This window comes from Delphinapterus leucas, chromosome 15, assembly GCF_059928025.1.
Source record: "Delphinapterus leucas isolate spDelLeu-1000000601 "Yukka" chromosome 15, BTC_Dleu_Yukka2, whole genome shotgun sequence".
In the NCBI taxonomy this organism is placed as follows: domain Eukaryota; kingdom Metazoa; phylum Chordata; class Mammalia; order Artiodactyla; family Monodontidae; genus Delphinapterus; species Delphinapterus leucas.
The window spans coordinates 73,505,185-73,531,926 of NC_143143.1; the positions used below are offsets into that span (position 1 = coordinate 73,505,185).

At 51.1% G+C, this 26,742-nt stretch overlaps 1 protein-coding gene across 1 annotated transcript; it reads right to left on the bottom strand.

The window, feature by feature from the left end:
* Positions 1-4,154: 4,154 nt before the first annotated feature.
* Positions 4,155-24,604, bottom strand: SDC4 (syndecan 4). Its single transcript, XM_022592313.2, has 5 exons — positions 24,508-24,604; positions 11,637-11,775; positions 10,488-10,534; positions 9,468-9,666; positions 4,155-6,201 (listed from the first exon to the last, which is right to left on the bottom strand). Exons 1-5 carry the CDS (start codon positions 24,574-24,576, stop codon positions 6,050-6,052), a joined length of 606 nt encoding a protein of 201 aa, XP_022448021.2. The 5' UTR covers positions 24,577-24,604; the 3' UTR covers positions 4,155-6,049.
* Positions 24,605-26,742: the final 2,138 nt, after the last annotated feature.

The following is a 26,742-nucleotide window of genomic DNA, read 5'->3' on the forward strand; positions in this document are numbered from 1 at the left end:
GTGTGTTACAAGGGGCGGGGGGTGGGGGGATGAGGTAGGGCACATAGTGTACTCTCACTGTGAATAAGGTCAAAATCTCCGTTCCAAAATCTCCCAATTTACCAGCTCTCATGCTGCCTGAGACCCCACTGGGAAAAAGCTAATCTTCCGGTTTAAGCATTGACCTTTGGGTTTCTCTCTCTGTTCTGTTTTTTTCAGTTGTTTCCTCAAGTAGAAAGTCATTATATAACCAGTGTGGGTAAAATTCTCATACCCCTCCTCCCTGAGGATGCTGACAGCTGTGGGCACAGACCGTGAAGATGGCAAGGGAGAGAGGAATTAGCTTTAAGGGGAACGAAACCAGTAAGATGATATATACGAAGTTTTGCAAGGTCAGCCCTGACCCTATTCACCCAAAAAGGCCCCCCCAGGCAGACCTGGCTCTGTTCCAGACTCCAAGGGACAAAAGGCAGGCCGGGCAGCGGTGCTACAATAATGATTTCTGTGGTTAAGTGGTAAACACCTGTTACGGCTGGCTGTTCGCCTCCTAGGGGGACGGGAGGGGCAGGTAAAGTTCAGGGATGGGGGCAGGGGGTAAGGCAGATCCTTGTGACCAAGTTCTCTATGGACTCAGTCTGGTTATAGGGCATTGAAGTGGGCCTCACTCTGCCAAGCTCATCCCCAAGCCGCCATCTGGTTCTAAGTATCCTCCTCCCAACCCTGGCTGGGGTCCGGAAGTACACAAAGAGCCCCTCACCCAGGGTGGGAGTATCCTGGGCTCGGCTGGTTGTGTCCTGGTATATACACATACAGATGGTCCCCAACTTAACCATGGTTCAAATTACAATCTTTTCACTCTGCGATGGTGCAAAAGCAATACGTGTTCAGTAGAAACCGTACTTTGAATTTGGATCTTTTTCCAGGCTGGCGAGATGCAGTCAGGTTTTCTCTCCTGATGCTGGGCAGCGGCAATGAACCTCAGTTCCCAGTCAGCCACGTGTTCATGAGGGTGAACGGCTGATACACTGACAACCATTCTGTTTCTCACTTTCAGTACAGTATCAATAAATCACATGAGAGATTCAACACTTTATTATAAAATAAACTTTGTGTTAGATGATTTTGCCCAACTGTAGGCTAATAGAAGTGTTCTGAGTACGTTTAAGGTGGGCTGGGCTAAGCTAGGATGTTTGGTAGGTTAGGTGGATTAAATGCATTTTCAACTTATGATATTTTCAACTTAAAATATTTTCAATTTACGATGGGTTTATCGGGACATAGCCCCATTGTAAGTCGAGAAAGTATATACGTACACTATATGTATATACATACATTCCCTTCTCACACTAATGACTCGTATGTATTTTCAGAGAAGTCACCTTAAAATGAAGGAATGCAGAGCTAACAGTGACATTTCAGACGACAGCCAAGCTGTATGTACTAGGTGGGTGAGTTTGTCTAGTTCAAGGCACTTAACCTCTCTGTGCCTCAGCTTCCTCTTCTGTAAATGGGGAAAATAGGATTGGTTTCGTAAGATGTCATGAAGAATAAGATAATACATGGGAAGTACGGTCAACAGTGGCCCAGAGTTAACCACTTTATATGGGCCCGTTGTTGCCATCGTTACTCCAGAGGCACTTTTAGAGGCGATCCAAACACTGCAATTTTCCTCCAACAGGTGAGGAATCTGATGGTCCAGAGGAGGCAAGTGACCTTCCTGTATTCGTGTTCCATAACTAATTACCACAAACACAGCAGGTTGAAACAACATGGCTTACTGTCCCACAGTTTCCATGGGTCAGGAGTCCACACACAGCTTGGCTGGGTCTTCTGATTAGGGGCTCCCAAGGCTGTCATCAAGGTGTCAGCCAGGGCTGCAGTCTCTCCGAGGCACAGGGCCCTCTTCCAAGCTCACATGGTTGTTGGCAAAATCCATGTCCTGGTAGCTGCAGAACTCAATGGCAGCTTGCTTCTTCAGGGCCAACAGGAGAGCATCACTCTCATCAGGAAGGTCCCAGACCCTCTTATCCATACCTTCAACTGATTAAGCCTGGCCCACCCAGGATAATCTCCCTTTTTACTAACTCAAAAACCAACTAATTCAGGACCCTAATGACATCTGCAAAATCCTTTCACCTGTGCTACCCAATGTGCCCTTACCATGGGGGTGACATCTGTCATATTTAGAGGTCTTGCCCATACTCAAGGGAAGGGAATAGACAGGTTATGTACTCCAGGGGGCAGAAATCTTGGGGGTCACCTTGGAATTCTGACCATCCCATTCCCCAAAACCACATAGCAAATTATTGGCAAGGGGGAATCCGTTTGGCCTGTAGGCCTCCCTCTGCCCCAGGAAGGAACTGCCCCATACAGGGGTCAGTGCTTCTGGTCCTTCAGAAGATTGGCAGGATCATGAACAAAGCTGGCCCAGTATTGTCCAAAACCACTCTGCATCCCCTGCCCAATTCTCAGAAATAAGATTATACCACGCTCCACTCAGAGTTAGCGTTCCACATAAATTAACCCCTGTCCAGAGTTGACCAGCTGTGGTGCTGTAAGAACCAGCCTTTAAGATGGCTTCTGACGAGTCCTGCCTCCTGCCTTCTGTAGTCCCCTCTCACAATGAATAGGGTTGACCCCTTTGATCAATGGGATTTAGTAGAAACGACAGTGTGTGACTTCTGAGGTTCGGCCATAAAAGGTATTATAGCTTCCACCTGTCTCTCTTAGATCACTCTTTGTCATGAGGACACTCAAATCAGCCCTATGGGGGTCCACATGGCAGGGAACTGAGGACTCCTGCCGACAGCCAGCACCGCTTGCCATGTACGTGCACCATCTTGGGAGTGGATCCTCCAGCCCAGTCAAGCTTTCAGATGACTGCAGCTCTGGCCAACATTTTGACTACAATCCCATGAGACTCCAGAACCACCTAGCTAACTCCTGACCCATGGAAACTATGTGAGATATTTACATTGTGATAAATCCCTAAGTTTGGGGGTCATTTTACACGGCAATAAAAGATACAGGGCTTTCTGGAACTAATACCTCACCCAAAAGATGTGTTTATGATGAGAATAAAGTGACACTTATGGAACACTTCCTATGGACCCAGTTCTGGCCCACCTCCCTGGAGCCCATTGGAGCCCAGAGTAACAGCTAATGAAGCTGAAATCCAAATCCTGGGATCCTGAGCTAATCTCACACCATCCAACCTAGCCCTACCGCATCCGATAATGTTCTGTATCTGCTCTATCCAACAGAGTAGGCACCGGCCACGTGTGGCTATTGAGTACTTGAAATGTGGCTAGTGCCACTAAGGAACTGAATTTTAATTTTTTGAATTTTAATTAATTTTAATTTAAACAGTCACATGTAACTAGTGGCCACTGGATTGGATAATGCAGATCGAACAGATGGGAGGAACTGGGACTTCCCTGGTGGTCCAGTGGGTAAGACTCTGCGCTGTCAATGCAGGGGGCCCGGGTTCCATCCCTGGTCGGGGAACTGGATCCTGCACGTATGCCGCAACTAAGAGTCTGCATGCCACAGCTAAGAAGTCCGCATGCCGCAGCGAAGATCTCACGTGCCACAACTAAGACCCAGCACAGCCAAAATAAATAAATAGATAAATTAAATTAAATTTAAAAATTAAAAAAAGGATCTTACCCACCTCAGAGGGTTGTTATGAGGATCGAGAGGCATCAATGGTATCTGACCAGAGCCTACCAGCTTCGATGCCCAGAGGCCAAGCAGGTGGACAGACTGCCAAAGCAGAGAACCTGCATCTAAACAGGCACCCGCCCATCAGCAACTCCCAGTGGTTGCCATGCAGCCTAAGAGTTGCCAAATCTTGATTTTTTTCCCCCAGGGAGAAGTAGGGAATCAGTCTGGATTTTTATGGGAAACATCCTCACTTCCATAGTTGGCAACTAATTCAAGGATTTCTGCGTTTGTTTTTGAAACACGGTGCCGCCTAAACAAAAGTCCGAGGTAGGCAAGACATGGCCCACAGGCCAGTGTGCATGTTCTGACTTTCCTCCCTCCTTTCCAGGCTCTTTCCTGGCGTCTTACATCTCTGCCTCTGGTGTCTGGCAGCAATCACCTCAGGCTCCACTGAGATCAAGGGAAAGGATGACGTCTGATGAACTTAAAAATGATAGAGGCAGGCGATCTAGAAAGTACCAGGTTTTATTATCTTTTTATCAAAAAATCAGTAACAGACAACAGTGTGAGGTGCTCACTCCCAACATGGCCAGAGGAAAAGGACACCAGGGGAGGAAGAGGACCCAGCCAGCTGGGACCCTGGGGTTATGGTGATGAAAGGTGAGGGAAGCAAGGGTAATCTCCCCCCAACCCCAGCCAATGGGGTCAGGAGATGTCGCCTGCCCTGGCTAAGCCACTAGGCCTCTCCAGGCCTCTCCTCTCTGGAGAGGAAGGGTCACAGATAACAGGGCCAGGGCCTGATCAGCCCTCCCCCATCCCCCTTTGTCCAGGGAGACAAAGGTCATCTCAGCAAAACTGGGGCTGTGACTTGTTAAACCAGCTTAGTTCTCGAGCTGTGCTGTCCAACAGTCGCCAGTGGGCTCTGCCTACATGTTTGGTACACCAGCCACCAGCCACATGTGGCTGCTGAGCGCTTGAAATGTGGTTACTATAACTGAGGAACGAACATTTAACTTCGTGTAGTTTTAATTGATCTCAACGTGGCTAGTGGCTGCCATATTGGATAGCACTGCTCTCCAATTTTCTCTTAAGTTAGGAGACAGCAAATGAAGGAACCCCAGCTAGGCTCAAAGCAAAAGCTAGAGAGAAGGTTTCCAGCCCAATCAGGAGAAGGCACCAAGGAACAGGACCAGAGAAAGAGGCAAAAATCCACTCAGCCACACAAAAATTCACTCACTCAACCACCCAGCCAGCTTTACATGGGAATATCATATCACACTATTTCCTGAAAAAATATATTTATCTATTTTGCTAGAACCAAGGAAGAATAATAATATATTACATGAAAAAGAGACACAAATATCCCATCCCCTAGGTTATATTTTGGGATCTGCTAGAAAACTATATTTCAGCAAAAGCTTCTTAGAGGAAGCAGCTTTAGAAAGGGCCAAGGTCATAAGCAGGGAAGTATGAAGAATTAAAAAAACAAAAAACACGGGCAGGGGATTTAAAGAAAAAGAGGCAAGAGGGAAGGAGAGGCCCTGTCTGAAGCTATAAATAGTAAAAAAAAAATTAATAAAAATTATATCTCCAACTCTGCTCGCTCTTTCGAGTAACAAAAAAAAAACATTAAATACAAACTTAGCAAGTACTGTGGAAAGGTGCAAGAGGGAGGAGAATGCCTCGGCTTCTGTGTATTCTTGCCCAGGTAGAGAGGCTCTGTACAAAGGAATGAACCATTAAAAAAAAATCCCACTAAAAATAGACTTATGAATATTCTACAAGTCCATTTCACAATGAACTTTCAGCTCTTCTCCCCACCCTCCCCAAATAAAAAAGGTTGATTTCCAAAAGTCACTTGGAAGAGCCTGGAATGGCCCAAGGTGTACCACAGACTCTCATAGTGTGGTTGCAGGTGCCCTTTGAGGGACACATCTCCAGGTGCAGACAGATGGTTCTGGTTCCTTCTCCCAGCTCCTGGCAGAGGGGCCAGGCTGTGGAAGGAAGGGAGGGAGGGAAGAAGGCCAGGGGTGGGGGGTCCCCCTCCAGCAGGATTCACACAATAGCTTAGAAAGGCTCTGGATGAGGTCTGTTCAGTACAGGCTCTCAGCTGGGCCTCGATTCTAAACCGGAAGATGAAGAAACGATCCAATCCCAGACTTGGCCTTGAGAAAGGCCAAGTTTAACCTTGTTTTTCTGCTGGGACAACGGAGGCCCAGAGAATCAAGAAGAGGCAGGCAGGAACAGTAGAAGATGATGTCTCTTCTGACACTGAAACCCTAATCGGAGCTGGAGATGCTGATAGATCAGGACTGGGTTGCCCTCCCCCTCCCCTAGTGTCCACCCTTCAAATCCTTCAGCGGCCCTCCCCGGTGAAGTCCAAGCAGGTGCTCAGTTGGAAGCTTCAGGCGTAGAACTCGTTGGTGGGGGCTTTTTTGTAGATAGGTTTCTTGCCCAGGTCGTAGCTGCCCTCGTCCTTCTTCTTCATGCGGTACACCAGCAGCAGGACCAGGAAGATGGCAAAGAGGATGCCCACGCCACCGCCCACAATCAGAGCTGGAGAGGAGAGAGGGGAGCGGTGAGGTGAGAGCTGGCTGCCCGTCGCGACCTCGGGGTACACTGGCCACTTCCGCCTGGTCGGTTCTCCTACCACTAGACGTCCTCGCCATCACTCCCCTGGGTGTGCTCTGCTGATGCCTTACTGAATTTGATTCTCACAACCTCATTAATGAGAAGGGGGTCACTGTAAGTCACCGAAAAAACCATAGAACCAGAGTGACAAAGGCACCATTCCAACCCACATCTGCTTGAGTCCAAAGCCAGGCTCTTTCTCAACACCAGGCCAACTCCCAGCTCAGCCCTGAGCCAGGAAGAAGAGACACTGCAGGCTGTGGAAATCCCCCTTAAACCAACTTACCCCATGGTCCTTAGCACAGCGAGCTCTCTAGCTGACCCCGTGTGCATGCATCCCTGTGCAGACCTACATCTCTATAGACTGGTATATACATTCTATACACACGCAGGTATATGCTACCATACACAGTTACCACATGCGAATGTGTCCACACTCCCACGTTATAGATAATTATATATGTGGTTTGGGACTTCCCTGGCGGTCCAGTGGTTAAGACTCCATGCTTCCACTGCAGGGGGCACGGGTTTGATCCCTGGTCGGGGAACTAAGATCCCACATGCCGCACGGTGTGGCCAAAAAAATAATTGTACATGTGGTTTATGTCCCTACATACGAACTCAGTGCTTAAGGCCTACGTTCCATTCCTATCTCTGCCACTTAACTGGCTGCGGGATCTAAATAATAAAATTCCTTCATCTCTCTCATTGCAAAATGGACACAATAGTGCCTTTCTCATAGGTTTGTCCCCAGGATTAAATAAATTAATCCACTTAGAGAGCTCAGAACAGTGCATAGCATATGGTCAGTACTCATTAATGATGAACCTTCGTGGTTTATATCTGTGTCCCTAGCACCCTGAATCATTCTGGCACAACAGTAGGTGCTTAATATATGACACAGTTTGGCTCAGAGAGGAGCACTGGCCAAGGGCACCTGGTTAGTGTCAGGCAGGTGTGGGCTTTTCAGGTGAACGTTATGTTCTCTGTATGACACCAGGCTGCCCGGAGGGCTCACTCCTGTTTGTTGAGCGGGCAGGGATATCTCCCAGAATCCTTTCTGTAGCAGATTGAGTCCCCTAATTCAGTCTTAACCTAAGAAGATTAATTTTCTGCCCCTGCACACACTCCAAATCCATGCACAGAATGGGGACAGAGTGGCAGAGAACCAAATCAGGCTCTTTCTTGACTAAAATGACGAAAAAGCAGCAACAAAGTACCCCCAGGCAATACCAGAAAAAGGACGTGGACTATCAGGTATCAACCCCCTTCCCGTTTCTATCGCCTTTCCCTCTGATGACTCCTCTGTTAGACCCTTGGTCTGTGCTGGGATTCCCCACAAGGTCAAGGCTCAAGGACAGTCTCAGAAGTGCCTGTGGTCCTAGGTTCCAATGCCAGGTCTACCACTGTCTGGTCTTGTGCCTTTGGACAAGTGACTAGGCTTCTCCAAGCTTCAGTTTCCTTATCTGTAAGAGTATAGATAACCATACCTGGCGGATATGGTTGTTATGGGGACTCAATGAGGCAGGTGCATTAATCACATGGCACATGACAAGCACTGGATAAAGTCCCAGGTGCTTTTTAAAAACTACTGGAATGGAGGGTCCCACCTCAGCTAGCTCATCAATATAACTTTTCAACTGAAGATCTCACACTTGTGTAATTCTCCATTGGAAGTATTGAGATGACCCGGTTCTCTCTTGCTAAATGACCCAAAGTAAGCGGTTTGCTTTCTCTGGGTCTGAGTCTCTCTATGTGTAAGAAACAGTTGTTTGGACTAGATCAGTGGTTTTTACGTTTTTCTTTAAAAGCAGTAGAATGCTTAGTTGGTAAAAGCCAAAACCTTATGCTTATCCCACATCCACCAGATAAAAGTGAAACTCTGTGGGTGAAGAAAGATGGGGCAGGCTTTACCTCTGAACTTCCACCAAGTAGTTTGAAACTTACAAAGGTTAAAAGGTCTCTAAGGGCCCCTCTAGTTTCGACAGCATCCCTCACCCCACCCACATCACACGTAAAGTTCAAAGAACATTGACTCTGGGACCCGTGGGCCAGGGTCAGCGCTGAGCTGGGCCCAATGTCCCCAGGGGTTATACCCTGGCAAGATGCAGGCAAGATCCTTCATCTGTCCTGGTTGCAGGCAGCGCACAGGGCTCTTTCCCTGTACCTCCAGCCTACTCGGAGCTGCCGGCCCAGCTGCTTGCCAGAAGACAGGAAAAACCCAGCCTGGGCCCAGGGTGCCCCTTCACCAGGCTGGTTCATCCAGGCTGGCCCTCGGCCTATAGAACCTGGCCAGAAAGGGAGTTGCCTCTGACAAAGCCCCCCACCCAGCTTTGGGGACCCCCACAGCTGCCAGGGAAGAAGAGAAGAAGCCAAATACCACCCCAGCTGAAGGCCCCACAGCCGGGCTACACAGAGCCACTCCTGAAGCCTCTCCCCAGGACAGAGTTTTCGCCACACAGCACATTACAGTCAAGAATGCTACAACTCTTGCCAAACATGTACTCTCTCTAGGCCTCTGTTTCTTAATCTGGCCCATGAAGTTTCCCTGGGTGCCACCTACTACTAGTATACTATACTGTACCGTCTACTATTGTGAACTATACTAACAAACCAGAACGGCCCTTTACAGTTTGCCAAGTTATTTTAGATTCTACTTTTCATGAAGTCATGAAACCCAAGGGGATAGCACTGTACCCATTTGCAGACAAGGAAACTGAGGCTCACTTCATCCATTGAGGCTGGAAAGCTTCTCAGCCTGGGTCACAAGGCTGCCAAGTGACAGAAGGGGGAGGGGAAGACAGCCCAACCCAAAGGAGCCTCTGGGCTTTCAGGGGAAGTTTTCAAGGTAGGTTAAACTTTTAATAATTGACTCCCCAGGTGCTAAACTCAGGCTGGGAAAGTGCTTTGTAAATAAGAAAAGGACTTATGGCAAGTGACTGACTCAACATCTATTTTTTTTAGCCCTTGAGATGTAGTTCTTCCTCTCTGTGCAACAGGCTGCACACAGAGTCAGAGTCACCTCTCTGGGGAAGTGTCATCCTTCAAGGCCCCAGGGCACCCAGGGGTTGTAAGGAAGGGGTACCAAGTTGCCTAATGGGCTAGAGGCATCCTTGCCTGCAGCTCTATTCTGCCCCCACCTGAAGCCCTCTCCCCCTTCGGGGTATCTTGTGGGAAGCATAGGACCTTACCTGCCAGAACCTCTGTCCTCTCAAAGATGTTGCTGCCCTGGGCTGTGCTGGACATGGACACCTTGTTGGACACATCCTCGTCCCCACCAAAGGGTGACATCCTCTTGGGGATGACCTCATTCTCCTCCAGTTCCTTGGGTTCGGTGGGGACCCGGCTCCCAAGCCCTGTCTTCTCAGGGATGTGGTTATCTAGAGGCACCTGGATAGAGGGAAGGAAAAGAGACCAACACTCAGCGTGGTTTGGGGAGGGACCCAGGGCAGGGGACAGGGACATTCAGCCAGGTGAGGAATCTGGTTCTGCATCTCGCTGGCCAAACCACGTGGTCCTAGAGCAGAAATCAGCAACAACCTCTCAACAATTATGCTGTCAACTTTTCTAGTAAATCTGTCCCCAAAAGGGAATGAATAATGTGACCAAGGGCACAGGGAAGCAGGTGTTCTAGAATATTCTAGAGTAGTAGAATATTACTATTCTATTCTGGAGGGTGGTTTGGCAAAACTGCAGGAGTAGCTTCTCCATTAATGCAGCAGTTTTGCCTCTGGGACTCTGTCCTAAGGGGCTAATCAGAGATTTGTGTAAAACATGCTTGCTGTAGTGTTGTCATTGAAGGATCAAAAAATCATAAACCTCTTTTCCATCAATAAGGGAAACTGGGTGAACTCTGATTACGCAGGCCATAAAAATGAATAGGAAAAACATTTAATTACGTGGGGAAATACTCATGATCACTTTAAGTGAAAAACGAAGTACATAGAACTGTATGTATAATTAGATATTAATGTTGAGAAATACCTAGAAACGCACACCAAAAAAGAGGCTGGAAACACATCTAAGTGTTTATCACTTACTGATTACCCCTGCAGAGAGGATGGCTTGCCCATGACCCACAGCTGTGCCTGTCCCAAGAGTCCAGGGCCACAAATAGAAGCCTTCTTGCAGAGTGAGGTCAGACTCCCACTTATTCTGCTCCCCTCAAGAGGTAATAAGAACAGGAGACGCAAAAGTGTGTAGTTGCTTACCAAGGGATGAATCACTTCCGGGAAGATAGGGGTGTCCTCTGAGTCATCTGTAAGGACAGAAAGGCCGTGTGAATGTGAGGTCGGTTACCCCCAGGTCAATGACCCAGGGCTGGTGGGAGTTCGAAGTCACAATCGGCCCCCAAATGTTCAGTGTCCAGCAGGTGATCATTCCCACCCCAGCCGCAGTCACCTCATCTGTAAAATGGGGCTCCTGAGACCTGCCTCCCTGGCTCTTTCACAGGAATGTTGAGTTGGTAGCTGGGCAGATTTTTTTGTCAGCTCCAAACTCTTGCTCCATATAGATCCCAGGACCAACAGCATCACCCGGTAGCTGGTTAGAAATGCAGAATCTCAGGGTCCACTAAATCAAAATCTGTATTTTAACAAGATCTCCAGGGAATTCATTTGAGAAGAATCTAGATTGCAACAGTAAATATTAGAAATTGCAATATTCGTGTATTTCCCGAGTGTGTGGTAAATGCCGAGGGCTTTCATTCAGTCCCAACTCCACAACACAGACACCGATGCACTGTCATTTCTACTCCCATCTTACAGATGAGGAAACAAAGGCTTAGAGGTCACCGAGTGGCAGTTGGAACTCGGGACTACGTGTCTCCAAAGCTCAAACTTCAAATTATTACACCACCTCACACATAGGAGGGATGCTTCTTGCAGTTCTGTCTAGCCTGGCAGCCGGAGCCAGGAAGTCACAGACCAGGAGAGTTACCGGCCCCTGGTCTGGGCCCCTTCACTACTCCCACGCCCTCTGAAGCAGGGGGTTTGCTCTCCGTTCCCACCCACACCTCTCATCACCTTGCCCCCAGGCTTCTGAGCTGCTCCCTTTCCTTTTCAAAGAAAGAAAAACACTCAACAGTCCTCCTCCCCACGCCCACCCCACCCAACCCTGTCCGAAGGTGGACAGGTTCGGGCTGGCGCAAAGATAGAACTAAAATTGAACTCAAAGCAACAAACCATTTGCCCAGACAGGGTTTCAGGGATGGGTTGATCCGGCAACTTTTGTTTCCCCCCTTTTTAGGGGGAGGGGCACGATAGGAAAATCCAACTTCAAGGTGGGGTCACCCTTATAGGAGGAAGAGGATGGGTTCCCTCCAGCCCTGAGCCCCGGCCTGCCCACCACACCCTCCGTACCCAGATCTCCAGAGCCAGACAGCTCAAAGTCATGGGGCTCCTGCCCAGGTACCCCAACATCCTCGTCGTCCGGTAAGTCTCCGGAAAAGTGTCGGCCTTCTAGGAGGTCTCGGGGATCGATGACCTCAGTTTCTCGGATCTAGGGTAAAAACAGGAGACACATCAGTCAGTCGCCTCCCAGTGCTCTATAGCAGCCCCTGAACCCTGGAGAGGCAGTGAAGTGGGCGTTCAGGAAGGTGAGCTGGGGTGCTGGAAGAGGATCAGGCCAGAGCCTGGAGACCTGGGTCCTGGCCCCCTCCTGGCCCCTAACTTGCTGTGTGACCTTAGACAAATCCCATTCCCATTCTGAGCTAATAAAAATATAAAGGTGGTCATAAACAGAATATAAATATCTTAGGTGCCCTGTACTGAGGCACTTGCTATATGCCAGGATCTGTTCTTAATAACTCTAAAGGCCAGTCTTTAACTCCATTTTATAACTGAGGAAGCTGGGTATCAAAGATATTAAATCATGTTCTCTTGGTGATGGGAGTAGCAGATGGAGAAGCGAGGACTCCACATAGGGCTGTCCGCCTTCAGAGCCACTGTTCCCCGTCCACACTCCAGGGCGCTATGATGCTATCACAGCTGATTCACCCACGGCAGGGAGAGGGCCACTGGTGCTGGTCTCGCCCTGTCCAGGACAACTTTCCCAGCTGAGTCGGACTGGGCTGGGACAGGCAGGGCTGGCCCACCCACACCCCAGGACAGCTTCGGGTCAGGGCTCTGCCCGGAGCTAGGGACTCAAGAGTACATGAGCACACTCGTGTGTTCAGCCTTCCAAACGTCTCCCACAGAGTCATTCTGCGATGTGCTAAGTAAGCCCTGCCTCTGCCCTCACAGACCATCCACTCCAGGACCCATATGTATCACTCAGCTGCCACCTATTGGGGCTAGCTGTTCACAGCAGAATCTTAGGTCCATCCCCACTGAGGAGCTTTCAAAAAGAAAGTATGAAAGATCCAGGAAGGCGAAGAACTTTCCCCAAGTCCTACAGAACATCAGCTACCCTGCTCCCATCCCCTCAAGTTCAGCTGAGTGTAAAACAAAGCTCCTTCAAGAGAGTCGGGAAATATATGGGATGCGCACCACCCTTCCCCCTAGCTTCTGGGCTAAGCCTTCCTCAGCCCACAGAACAGCAGCCCTGGGCAAAGTTCATTCTTTCACTAATGAACTCAAATATTAAAGTGCCTATTATTTCCCAGAAGCGGTTTCGAATACGTTCAATACGCACCCCTGCCCAAGACATTCTCTTTTCCCCAACCCCCTAACTGCAGGGGGTGGAAGGTCTCCTCAGAACCAGGAACACCAGCTGGAGCTCAGGGAGGTCCCTGTCCTCCCATTTCACAGAATTTGCAAGATGAGTCCCGGACACAGCAGTGACTTGCCCAAGGTCACACAGTGAGTTAGCTACATAGCTCAGGAAAGAGGCCAGGGCGTGCTTCTGACTGCCCAAGCTGTCCTTCACCCAGCAGAGACTTGCCAGTAACACAGGGGAGAGCCTGAGAAGGAACATCCGTTCCTAAGACAAGGTTACCATCTGTGGGAGAGGCCCAGGCTTCCGGGGAGAGGTGGGCGGAACCGGACTATCATATCGGGTCCCCTTCCACCCTGTCAAGGGCAGCTGGATTCCCGGAAGGGAGCAGGGTCAGGCCGGGAGGAAGGCAGTGGGCAGGCAACCCCCTCCCACGGCCAAGGAGAGAATCTCTGCTGAACGCTTGGTACACGTGGGGGTGGGGAGCCAGAAGGGGTTAAGCCCTGGTGGGGGATGACTTCATGACTCGGGAATCAGGAGCTGTGGGGTTGCCGGCGCTGGAATTCCAGCCCCCGCACAGCCCCATGCCTGTGGCTTCAGTTTGGCAGCACTGGAGGAAGGCTCCTCCGTGGTTGCGCAAGCTGCCTGTACCTAGGGTGGGGTCCCTGTGCTCTACCCCCATCTCCTGCTGCAAATTCCCCTGGGGCCCAGAATCAGAAACAGCAGGACCCCGGCGGCTTACCAGACTAAGCACTTAGCGTGAATGAGCTCCACCTCATAGCCCTTATTTGCAGAAGTATTAAGAGGCGGGGGATGCTCAGAAAATTAGTCACTTCCCCAAGATCACCCAGGCAAGAAAGTGCCCACACTGGACCAGAACCCAGGCATGGGTCACCTGAGCCTTTAGCCACATACGGATAAACACATGCATGAACACACGTATACACAGAGTGCCCACCTACCTCGGTTAGGAGGGAGCCCTGTCAAGTGGAGGTCAAACCCAGCCCAGGAGGGAAAGAAGGTACTTTGGCCACTTGCTTATCTGGCCTGGAGACCAGTCAGAGCTCAAAGTCCTCAAGATGGGGGCTGGGGTCCCAACACTGTGTTGTTTCAGGCTGAGACCTTCCCCTACCTTCTCATTCCCAGGAGCCACGACTGCTTATTTATGAATCCTGCCTTTCTTTTAGTGGGTGAAAGTGCCGAGGAGTGTTTCAAAACAACCCACGGGATCAGCACACTGACTGGTTGGTAACAGCTCTGTTTTACATCAGGAAATGAAGACCAAGTCTGCAGCAAAACCCAGGCTGAAAACTAGATTGATTCCTAGTTCAGCCATCTTGGGGGTCACCAGGTCATCCCTAACCCTTCATTTTTTGTTGTTGTTGGGTTTTTTTGTTGTTTTTTTTTTTCTGCGGTACGCGGGCCTCTCACTGTTGCGGCCTCTCCCGTTGCGGAGCACAGGCTCTGGACGCGCAGGCTCAGCGGCCATGGCTCACGGGCCTAGCCGCTCTGCGGCATGTGGGATCTTCCCGGACCGAGGCACGAACCCACATCCCCTGCATCGGCAGAAAGACTCTCAACCACTGCGCCACCAGGGAAGCCCCTAACCCTTCATTTTTATACCAGGTTCCTTGAGAGCATAAATGACTTTCCTTAAGGTCAGGAATGGCCAGAATTAGCCAGGATTAGATCCCATCAGACACCTATCTCAGCTCTAAAAGGACAGGGATTGGGAATTCCCTGGCAGTCCAGTGGTTAGGACTCCAAGCTTCCACTGTAGGGGGCACGGGTTCGATCTCTGGTTGGGGAAGTAAGAACCTGCATGCCATGTGGTGTGCCATAAATAAATAAGCAAGTGGACAGGGATCCCTAAAGGAACCTGCATGGCGTGTTGTGCGCCATAAACAAACAAATAAATAAATGGGCAGGGATCCCTAAAGGCTGCATTAGATGAGCCCAGGTGCCCTCTTACAGCAAGTCAAAGGGCTTAGGAGGAGCTCTGTGAGGCGTACTGATGGAGGACACGGGAAATTAAATCCTCTCCAACTACAGAAGTGGCCCCTTCTCTGCCCAAGACCCCTGACAAGAGGGAAATTCCCAAGTGGGCAGAATCCCTAAGACTAGACCAGCAAGACTCAACCAGGCTCCCTGGGATTGTGGGCAAGTATCCCTTTTGTGTCTGTATGTGGATGGGGGGATGCCAAGAGCCCTCCCTTCCCCCACCCTCTTTTCAGACAAGGCCCATTCAGTCTGAGGTGGCTTTGAAGAACCAGGCCCCCCAGCAGCCAGGCCGAGCCCTGACCAGAGAGGGACTCCACCCTGCACCTGGCTCACCCCATCCCTGCCCGGGGAGCGTGTGGTCACACGTGTGTGCACGCACAGGCACCCTCTCTGGGCCCTCAGGTCTCTCTATATCTTTGTCCTACTCATAGACACACAACAGAAATCAGCAACTGAATAAGCAGACCCTGGTGGGCACCTGGGGTTGCTGCCTGGAGGTTTAGAGATGCTGGATGCTTCCCCAGAGTCTCCATAGCAAAGAAGAGGGGTAGGCGCTATTTTGTGCTGTAAAGACTAATGCCTACCTACAGAAGGTGTCTGAGGCCCAACCATCTCACTTTATTACCCAGATTAAAATATAAGGGCCTTTGCCAAGGTCACCCAAGCAGAACTGGACTTAGAACTTAGGTCCCTAAAAAAAAAAAAAAAAAAGAACCTAGGGCAGAAATAGAGACACAGATGTAGAGAACAAACGTATGGACACCAAGCGGGGAAAGTGGCGGGTAGGGGGGTGGTGTTGGGATGAATTGGGAGATTGGGATTGACATGTATACACGAATATGTATAAAATGGATAACTAATAAGAACCTGCTGTATAAAAAATAAATAAAAATTCAAAAATTCAAAAAAAAAAAAAAGAACCTAGGTCTCTGGGCTCCTGGGTTGGACTTGTTTTCCTTTCCCACTTCTAGGGTCTGGGCTGCCCCTTAAGGGCTCAGCAAATCCACGGGCAGCAGCTGTCACTCCAGATATAACCCACATCCAATCCTTAGGCGATTGGCATGAAGCTAGGAAACGTCACCAACCCTACTGCAAAGTCCTACAGCTTCAGTCACCCAGGAAAATCATGGGGCCAGGCACTAGTACCCACGACATGCCGGGCACCAAACTGGGTTTTTCTCCGTATGAGTTGTTTTTATTCACACAACAGCCTTGTAAGGTGCTCTACCCATGTTGCCGGAAAGAGAGCTTCAGTTGAGTCATTCATGTAAAGTCACAGAGCTAGAAAGCGACAGAGGTGGGATTCAAACCTAGATCTTTCTCAAGACCATGTCTTAGCCACAACCAGACTTCTCACTGCCACCCACAATTTACCTCTCCACCCCAGTGCCACAGCCCAGAGCATAAAAATTCCAGGCCAGGGCTCCAGGGCACCCCTTCCCCTGGTCAGGGAGTAAACAAAGGTAAAAGTGATATTGCTTAAACAAAAGAACAGAAACTTGGCTGGGACACCGGGGAGTTCAGGGTCAGAGAACTGGTGGGAGGAAAAGAGAGGCGAGCCTTCCCCCACCTGGCCCTTCCCCAGGGGAGGAAGCCACCCCCAGGGGTCAGGGACACACTCGACCCTTCTTTCGGGGGTGAGACCAAAGGTCAGTTGGGCAAGCCAAATTTGGGGGGAAGCTGGGATGCCGAGTACCCTGGGCCCTAACTGCAGAACCCAGCACAGTGGTCCCCGCAGGAGATCCCCAGAAGGGGCCACTGATCCAGGCATGGTCCTCCCCCATCCTCCTTCTGAAGGGTCAGATATCCTCTAGAATGAGCAAAACCTGGGTGCCACAATCAGGACTCTACATGTTGGCAGAAATGGAAGGATCCACCACCAGAGTGGTGACCTGTAAAGGCAGTTCCACCAGCAAACCACAGTCCTATCACTCCCTAACTATACAAGCCTGGGCATTTATTTCACATCTTAAAGCCTCAGTTTCCTCTTTTTGTAACCAGGGCTAGTAGCACCTTGCTGAAGGATGAGGATTAAGTGAAACGCATTGGGGTGTGCAAGGGACCCAGCACGTGGCCTGGTACACAGCAGGTGCTCAGTGAGTAGCAGCTATTATTAATCCCCATCTGCCTTCCTTCTGGCTAAGGGGACTAGTGCTCAAAGGGTCAGAGAGACCTGGGAAAAGCTGTAGAAGCAGTTGCATTGCTAGAAAAGTGGTTGGTGGGTGGGGAGGTGCTTTGCAAACTGCGCAGGGACATACCATATAACTTGTATCTATTTTGCTTCCGAGACCAGAGACTCTTTAACAACCAGTCAGGCCCCCTGATAGAAGAGAGAAAGGCCCAGAGATGGGCAGAGATCTGCGCAAAGTCACACAGCTTGGAGCACCTGTCCTAAGCAGATAGAGGCAGAGGAGAGACCAACTGCATTTTTCCAAAAAGAGCAAACGGCAGTGACCAGAGAGACACTTGAAACTCTACTTGGGGACCTGTATCCCCAGAGTATTTCCTGACCTGCCTTGAGGATGAAAAAAATATCTAGAAGGCCAGAAGAAACCACACACAAATCCGGGACCTGGTGTGCTGGTATGGGAAGGGTTAAGCCAGGTCTGGGGATGGGGGTTCGAATGTCGGCCCTGCCCACTCCAAGGTCGGGTTACTAGGAACACAATCGCTCAGGAGAGAAGCCAGGCCTGGCATTGCCAGCAGCTTTTCACCAATCCCCCCTGCCCATCCAGGGCAGCTCCAGGACCCAGGGGTGCCAGCTAGTAATAGAGACTGGAAGGGGAAGGGTGGGGAGAGCTTCTGGAGCCTCTGGACATCCCCCTGGCCGAAGCCGATGCGGCATCCTTGTCACTAACACCCCGGATAATCGTGGGAGATTCTCTCTCTGGGCCTCGGTTTCCCCACCTATGAAAGGCGATTCTCAAAGAGACAAGCCTTCCTCTGTCTGGAGGCCTGGTAACCAAGCTGGGGACTGCTCCGATTACCGATTACCGGTGGAGACAGCCGGGAGGGGGCTGGTTCCCTCAGGGCCGCAGAGACAGAGGTGCATTGAAGCTGGGCTGGTAATCTAGGCAGCGGATCCGAGGTCCCTGCTGGATCCGAGGGCAGGGTATAAACAAGCCTCCCGTGTTCTCTAGGGCAGAGTCGATATAGCCTTGTCTCGGCCGATTAGATCAGCCCTGGGTGCTGGCTTCCTGCCCCTTCCCAGCCTCCCCCACCACTCGGGGAAGCCACAGCTCCAGATCGGGTCAGTCTGTCCCACAGACGTCTCTTGGCTGGGCTTCCCCAGGGCAAGGAGTGTCCCAGCCATTGGTCACCACTGCCCCCATGCCCCGAGGTTGAACTCCCCCGCAGGCCTGGCCACGACCGGCCGGGCCCCACCAAGTCACTGTTTCCACACATACCAGCCTCTCCCTGCCTCCCCTTTCCATTACCCCAGGTGTCACCTGACTAGCAGCCTCTGGTACTGTGCCAGAGAAAACTGGGGCAGCCGAGCTCCAAGCCTGAAGGAGGGGGAGGGGGGGATGCAGAGTAAAGCAGGGGGGAGGGGGCTGAGTAGGAGGGCCTGGGGGTGGGGTGGGAGGTAGGGAGTCACAGAGGTGGGTAGGGGGGACCACAGAAGGCTGAAGCTGTTAAGAACTGTTAGGATCACAGAGTGATCTTTTTGGGGACTCCTGGAGCCCTGTGAGAGGGATAAAAAGTTCTGAACCCCAAGAACCGCAACTACTGGTTTACGTTTCTCAGCGCGCACACAGACAACCACCTCCCCACGCCAACCTCTGGCCAGGTTACGAACCCTTGTCTAGCCACTAATAATAAACTAAACTTAAACCAGAACTTCACAAGTTTGCCAGACACTGATGACGACCCCGGAGTGACACAGGTGTTTTATAGCGGACGCTGGGGCTCACACCGGCCAAATGACTTATTAACTAACTGCGTGTCCCTGGCTGAGCAGTAGAGCTGAGACAGGAACTCAGGTTTTTCTGACGTGAAACGTACCCATTTTCCAGTCTCCCAGCCTCCCGGGGACAGGGCCAGAGGGGACCACGCCCAAAGATCACCAGTGAGTTAATAACAAACCCGCCCAAGTCAGGTTGCTTGAACTCTTAGGGTTAAATCAGGCCCCAGCTGTTGACACAAGCCTTCTCCTCTCTCCCTAGGCATCACACGTTGAAAACATCTGAAAACTGGCATTCCAGAACACTGTACCTTTTCTGTCCACCATCACACTCCCTCCCCCAGATCCCAGGGCGTTTTTTTTTGCAATTCCCTCGGCCTCTGGACTGGAAACACCGGCCCTCCCCCTACTGCACAAGGCTCCTCCAGCATGGGAGGCCAACCCCTGAGGCCTGGGCAGTGTCCTGGTTGTCCGGTCCCCCTGCCCCGTCTCTCTCCAGGCTGAAAAATTGCTCAGCAGGGGGATTCCTACCGATCCCCGCAGGAGGGGTAGGGCTGCCGGGAACTGGTTCTTGTTTAAATATCAACCCATCCGATAATTAACAAACTTCTAAGACAAACAAATAGGAGATTTGGGCTCTGTCAGCCCCACCCTAGACTCCTCCCTTCCCACCTTGCAGCTGTTGGGGGGAGGGGAGAGAGCTCTCCTGGGGCCCCTGAGGGTGGGATCCTCTAAAGGAAAGGACCATCTGGCATCAAGGCAGCCTGGGCAAAGCTGGGAACTTTCACTGAGAAGGCCTCCTGCCTACCAGGCGGGATCCTAAGAGCTTCACTTGCGGCCTTGTCATCTCCTACAAGCCTCCCCACAAACCCCATCTTCTTATAGACCAGAAAGCAGAGGATTGGAGCGGCCCAGTGGCCTGTCCCAAGCCATGGGGCTAGTAAGAGGTGGGGCTTCACATCTCTGGAGTCAGGTCTGCCTAAATCCAAATCAATGTTCCAATCCCAAGCAGCAAGAGAGAGCGTCAGAAAAATCAGAATCCTGGGATCAATCTGGACTGTACCAGCTTTGCTCTGTAAACTCAGACCAATTGCAGCCTCAGTTTTGCTTTAAGGGAGGCGGGGGTGGGGTGGGGTGGGGGTGGGGGAAGAACTACCTGCTCTGCAGGGGTCACTTCTTTTCTTCTCTTTTGCTCTACGTAATCTTTTTTTGTTTTTAATTGAAGTACAGTTGATTTACAATGTTGTGTTAATTTATGCTGTACAGCAAAGTGATTCAGTTATACGTATATATACAATCTTTTTTATACTCTTTTCCATTATGGTTTATCAGAGCATATTGACTATAGTTCCCTGTGCTATAGAGTAGGACCTTGTTGTTTATCCATTCTATGTGTAATAGTTTGCATCTGCTAACCCCAAACTCCCACTTCGTCCCTTCCCCACCCCCCTTCCCCCTTGGCAACCACAATTCAGTTGCAGAGGTCAACTCTATTCCGTCAGAGGCCACACACAGGCAAGGCGCTGTGAAGGTCTGGGGCCTGGTACTAGTATTTCCTGTATGTCCCTTCAAGGCCCTGGACACTAGTTGACTATCCCTAATAGGCCCCCAAAGGACAAGGTGAAACTCTGGAGCCCATGCCAACATGCCCGCTGCAGAGCCATCCTATTAGCCAAGAGGTTGAAAGGAAATGGGTGATTCAGGCAGGCCAGCTACCACTCTCCTCCAGTGACTCACAGAGCCCTGTCCAGCCCCTTCCCCCAATTCTAAGTCGTCACTTGGAAATCACACCCACCAGTCCAGGAGGCCAAGGACAGCTAGGAGCCAATTCCTCCCAAGAGGGACCTGGGGCGGGGGAGCCAGGCCAGGCTTCCCACCCCCTCATTCAGGCCAGCTCAGCACTCCAAGTACTTGGAAAAGCCCTGTTTCCAGGAGCTGGGGATGGCAGGAGCTGAATGTCTCCACTGCCCGCCTCCCCACCGTTGCTTCCTGCGTAGACTCCTAACCAAGGATGCCAAGAAAGCTCCTCTCCCCCCACCAGAAAGGACCCTTTAGAGGGCTTTGGTCCAACAACCTCATTCCAGAGTTGGGGACACTGAGACCGAGAGGGCATGTTTGCTCAAGGTCACCCAGCAATTCAGAAGGAGGACCCAAGGCATCTACTATCAAACCCAGCCAATTTCCTCATCTGGAATGTTCTCCAAGGACCTGCAAATCAGACACCTTGTGTTACCTGACAGACCTGGTTCTGACCTTGGCAAGCCCCTACATTCCTCTGAGCATCACTTTCCTGTAAAAATGGAGATAATAATACCTACCTCACAGTATCGCAGGGAGGCAATCATGTTAGTAATAAATAACCTCAGTGCACCTTTTAGAATGAAGTTACATGCATACACTTATTTGTTCATTCATACACACATTTCCTGAGTACTAACTATGGGCCAAGTATTTCACTGAAAGTGAATAGAGCGGAGTTCCTGGCCTGGGTGTGTCGGGGGCTGGAAGAGGGGCGGAGGAGGAAGGGCTCAGAATTTGATGGGGTAAGTTAATACCCTCATGAGCCATAAGTTTCTTCAAGGGAGGGAATGCCTTAGATGTCTTTATGGTTTCCACAACCCTTTCAAAGAGTAGCTACTTAATTATTAATAGAATATCCGAGTTGGAAGGGGCTCTCTATTCAGTTCAAACTCCATTTTACAGATGGGGGATGGCAACCCAGAGAGAGAAAGGGACCCAATCTCACAGAGCCCTCCAAAGCATGGCCCAAATATTTTCCTTTGGTAGCTCTCTGTGCTTCTAAGGATTCCAAAGAACTCTCTCTGGCCACTCAAGGGTCCTAGATCCCCTGGGCTTCCGTCCCCACAGCTACTTCTGTGCAATCAAGGAGAGAATTCTCAAGAAGACCAGAAACATCTCTTAGCTAAAGTACACGGGGTGCGTGGGGGACACTTCCCCAGGACTGACTGGGCCTGGTGCCACGTCTGTGCCCCTGGGCAGCAACACCACGGGGCGGGGGTCCAGCTCCCAAAACAAGGCTGCCTTTAATTGGCCAGGGAGGGAGTGGCAGGAAGGCAGATCAGGGGAATGCTTCCAGCTGGACAGGAAGAACTGGTTTAGGACGGCAAGCCCCACCAAACAGAGAAGAGTCTGGCTCAGCCTGGGTTCCCTTCCCAAAACCTGTGGCACTGAGGGGGCGGAAAGGAGGGCACTACCCACGGGGAGGACAGGCCTTTGGCTTAAGCCTAAACTTTGGGCAGTGGCCCCAATAGCATTATTGGAGGGAGACTACAGGACAAGAGATTCTGATGGCCTGGGAGCTCTCTGCTACCCCAAGATGGTACCATTTCAACTCATTTGTAAAGTGGGCATAATATAATCCCCACATGCTAGGGTTTTTATGAGAATAAAATGCACCAGACCTGGTATATGGAAAGCACTCCATAAACAACAACTGTTATTACCAAAACCATTCTCTCTGGGCCTCAATTTTCTCCGCCTGCAAAAAGAAAAGTGTCGACCGGATCATCTCTGTGGTTCTAATCCATCTGTGACCAGGTCTGATTTTTCCGGCCACAACCTTGGGAGGAAAAGTGCTGGGAGCAGGGTGCGGGGGAAAGGGGGGAAGCCCTGGGACCCAGTTCAAGGGGGAAGATCTCGTAACATTAGCCAGGAAGGGAGCGCTGAGGTCAGGATGAGAGAGACGGACATCTCTCTCAGGAAGCAGCTGCCTAGGGCTCACTTCTCCAGCTGATGGGTCACCACATACCCTCCCCCAAACCACATCCTTCTGACTGCCCCCAGGCACAGCTGCCTGCTCCTCCCCCGACCCCCCCAAGCACCTGCAGGCTTGGCAGCCCCTGAACCAAGACCGGCATGTTACCTCTCAACCACCAGGGTCTTTCCCCTTTTCCCCACACCACCCAGGCCGATGCGACATGCCATGCCATTCCTTCGGATGCCTCCACAGCTGTGACGCCAACACATCCTTCAGCGGCCTAGTTTAGAGCACTGCACGGGGAGCAGCAGGCTTGGGTTCGAGTCCTAACTCAGCCACTCACCTTTTGGCAAGGTTGCCCTTCTTAGTTTGGGGAAGTCATCACCTCACTCTGGCCCTCGGTTTCCTTCTACTCCAGGATTCCTTGTGGCCGACCCACCCCAAATCTTTTATGGATTCTAAAGAGTGACCCAGGGATGAGACATAACAGCAGCCACTCAGAGTAGCATCAGACTACACGTCAAGATACGTACAAAAGAGAAAAAAAAGGGACCTGGAAGCCTGTCTGCTTCATTTGCATCTGACTCAGCCTCCTATCAGCTGTGTGACCTTGGGCAGGTTAGTTGACCTCTGTAGCCTCAGGACCAGTTTAAAACAGTAAACAGAAGGGCTGAATTAAACTAGCGGATAGAGCCATTACAACAGCTATTAGAACAGGACCAGAAGCACTAAATGTTTGCTGTCATCGCTCAGGGCTGCAGTTGTACGTGGGGACGGGGTGGAAGGGGGGCTGGGGTCAGGGGTGGGTATAGCTCAGGGTCTCACCCATACCTCAGATGAAGCCTGCCAGGCAGAAACGAGCACCCCTAAGTAATCCCAGAGGAATAGGAGCCCCATAAAGAATTGACATTAATGATTAAACGCCACTGGACTTGCTCTCCCCAAAACCGAGGTTTAAGGGCACCAAAGAAGCACAAAGCCCAGGCTTTTTTGGGGGGGGTCAGATTGCCTCTCAGCAATTCCTGCACCCCAACTTCCCAGATGTGATTGGCTCACTCCTTCCCAGCTGGCTGCTGGGACGAACGGAGCTTCTGGTGGGCCCCAGACTTTGTAAACTACAGCAGGGACCAGTAAGCGGTGAGAAGGACGCTCCTCGGGGCTCACTGAGACCTTCTCTTACCCCAGCCCCGCTTCACCCCACCCCAAAGTGGGAGCTTTAGGTTTCCCCAGCGCTAAACGCTCTTCTGGCGGAGAGCAGAGACTTGACTCCTGGCCAAGTGGTGAGCCTAAACCGTCCCCTCCAGTCCGCCCTTGAAAAATCAGCGTCCCAACTTTGTAGGGACCCTAAAGAAGCACTGGTCACCTCCTGTCCCAGTCCCCCATACGCTTTGGGCCGATGGGAAAATCGAGACTCAGAAGGGGCAGGGCCTTGCCGGGAGCCACAGGCCAGTGGCAGGGCTGCGGCCAGAACGGAGGTCAGGGCTCACTCCTTGCCCCGGTGTGTGAAACAAGGCCCTGCAGAACCCTAAACCCCTCCCCATTCCTAGTACAGGCAGCCCTCTTCACTCCCAGGCCATCTCGGATTCTAGAGGGCGAGAAGGGGCGTCAGGGCTCCGACCCTGCCCCAGGATCACCAGGGAAGGGGCGAGAGGGTGAGGGGAAACGGGGTGACACCAGCTTAGTCACGTCCGAGCCTTGAGCCCGCGGCGGGGCTGAGGCCAGAGGGAGACGGGAAGCGCAACAGGCTGGGGGCGCACGGCGCGCGAGGGGGCCCCCCACCCCCCCTCTCCCCGGAGCCTCCCTGGGACCCTGGAGCCAAGTTTCCAACAAAGTGTCTCTGGCCTCTGCGTCTAGCTGGGGGCGGCGCATCCCCCTCCCCATTGCCCCCGCATCGCAGGATCCCAGGAACAAAGGCGGCACCAGTCCGTCCCCCCGGGGATCTCCCAGTACCCACCGACTCGGCGGCGACGGCAAGGGCGCCCACGAGGAGCCACAGCAGAGAGAGCAGGCGGGCGGGGGCCATCGTACCACTGTCCGGAGAGAGCGCGAAGGCTGGTGGCCAGGGCTGGCGCGCGTGCCCTCTTATAGGCGGTGATCGGTCCCGCCCCGGCCCCGCCCCAGCCCGCCCCCGTCGCCCGCACCCGCCAGGAATTCCCCAGCGAAAGCTGGGCCTCCGGGGCGCTACGCCTGCCCGCCCAGCTGGAAACCCGAGGGACCCGCCCCGTGGACCGGGCCGCTCAGTCCACCCGAATCCCTGGCCTCCAGCAACCCGGATCCCCGATCCCCTGCTAGGCAGGTGACGGGAGATCACTGTGCCTAACCCCATTTTACAGATGGGCAACTGGGGAAACTGAGGCCCACGGAAAGGAAGGACTTGTCCAGGGTCGTGAATTTAGATTAGCGCCCTTCCAACCGGGTACGCCGCCCTCTGAGGGACAGAAGGCTTTCCAAATGGGCAGTGAATGCGGGTTGTTTTAAGGCAGGGGTCAGCCATCATTTTCTGTAAAGAGCTAAATATTTTAGGCTTTGCAAGCCAGATGGTCTCTGTCACAATTACTCAAACTCTAGCACAGCAGCTCAAAGGCAGCCTTAAATGTTAATACTTAAAAGAAGGACAGTGGCTGTGTCCTGATAAAACACTATTATGGACTCTGAAATTTGAATTTCATATAATTTTCACATGTCACGAGATAGCATACTTCTTTTGATTTTTTTTTCCCCCCAACCATTTAAAGATGTAAAACTATTCTTAGTGGGCTGAACACAAACAAGCTGCAGAGCAGACTTTTTAGTCTAAGGGTGGCTGACCTCTGTTTTAAGGGATTTGTTTTCCAGATTTTGAACTTCTTAAAAAGTTTGATCTCGGGCTTCCCTGGTGGCGCAGTTGTTGAGAGTCCGCCTGCCGATGCAGGGGACACGGGTTCGTGTCCTGGTCCGGGAAGATCCCACATGCCGCGGAGCAGCTAGGCCCGTGAGCCATGGCTGCTGAGCCTGTGCGTCCGGAGCCTGTGCTCCGCAACGGGAGAGGCCACAACAGGGAGAGGCCCGCGTACCGCAAAAAAAAAAGTTTGATCTCTTTGAGAACCGGTGGACAAGTTTATCTTAATTCTGAGATCTGCTCCCACCCTTTGTAAAAGATAGTTTCATGTTCTCCTTATCCCCTGAATATCCTCCTTACAGTGTATATTTGTGTGTGTGAGTGTGTGTGTGGGGGGGAGGGATTTGGTAAAATTCCCTGAGGCCCCAAGTACAAGTACTGTTGGAATTATTAGGGGGGGAGTATGCGATGACAATCAATCAGTGCCCAAAGTGCCTAGACTTGGGCATTGATTGTATATATATATATATGTATATATACACACACACAGACACCTGTATATATACCATAAAGATATGTGTACATATAATACATATATATATCTATCTTTCTAAGGCTGAAGCATGGCTTCAGAACCAGGGTATTTGGCCTCTGTTGGCACATTATGAATTCATACACAAAGTGGAGACTTGGGAGTAACTTTCCCTCTTCCATACCTTAATTATTATCAAAGGATGAAAATCTTTTTTTTTTTTTTTTTTTTGCAGTACGCGGGCCTCTCACTGCTGTGGCCTCTCCCGTTGCGGAGCACAGGCTCCGGACGCGCAGGCCCAGCCGCTCCGCGGCATGTGGGATCTTCCTGGACCGGGGCACGAACCCGTGTCCCCTGCCTTGGCAGGCAGACTCTCAACCACTGCGCCACCAGGGAAGCCCCAAAGGATGAAAATCTTTTGAGGTAGAGAGCCTTGACAGTAAAGCAAGCTTCCAACCCTGATCATGTTTTTCCCTACAGGTTTAAAAGTGAGCAATCAATTTCAGCTCTTCTCAATACTCTTCCTTAGGATTTGGAAATAAACAGAAAATAAATGAATTTCAGGTCAGAATAAGAAATCCTTTTGCAAGTCAGATGGGTTTTGCAATCCTTGATTTCCACAGAATGGAAGTAAGGTCTAATCCAGTTGTCAGTAGATAGATCATTAAAAATAATTTTTGATGATAGGTCACTATGCAATTTCAGTTATCTGTCATCACATCACTGTAACAACACTCCTTTTGTTCCCGTCAACTTCATTAACTGAAGAAGGTTTCTCAGCACTTACAGCCAGCCCTGTGCTGGTAAATGTGTAACAATAGGTTGGGGGAGGCGGGTAG

What these genes read in the sequence shown, in the direction of transcription:
- SDC4 (XM_022592313.2), bottom strand. Translation starts at nt 24,576, where the DNA reads ATGGCCCCCGCCCGCCTGCTCTCTCTGCTGTGGCTCCTCGTGGGCGCC. An exon ending in TTGCCGTCGCCGCCGAGTCG is followed by an intron (nt 11,776 to 24,507) that starts GTGGGTACTGGG and finishes TTTTTACCCTAG; the next exon opens with ATCCGAGAAACTGAGGTCAT. An exon ending in GTCTGGCTCTGGAGATCTGG is followed by an intron (nt 10,535 to 11,636) that starts GTACGGAGGGTG and finishes CTGTCCTTACAG; the next exon opens with ATGACTCAGAGGACACCCCT.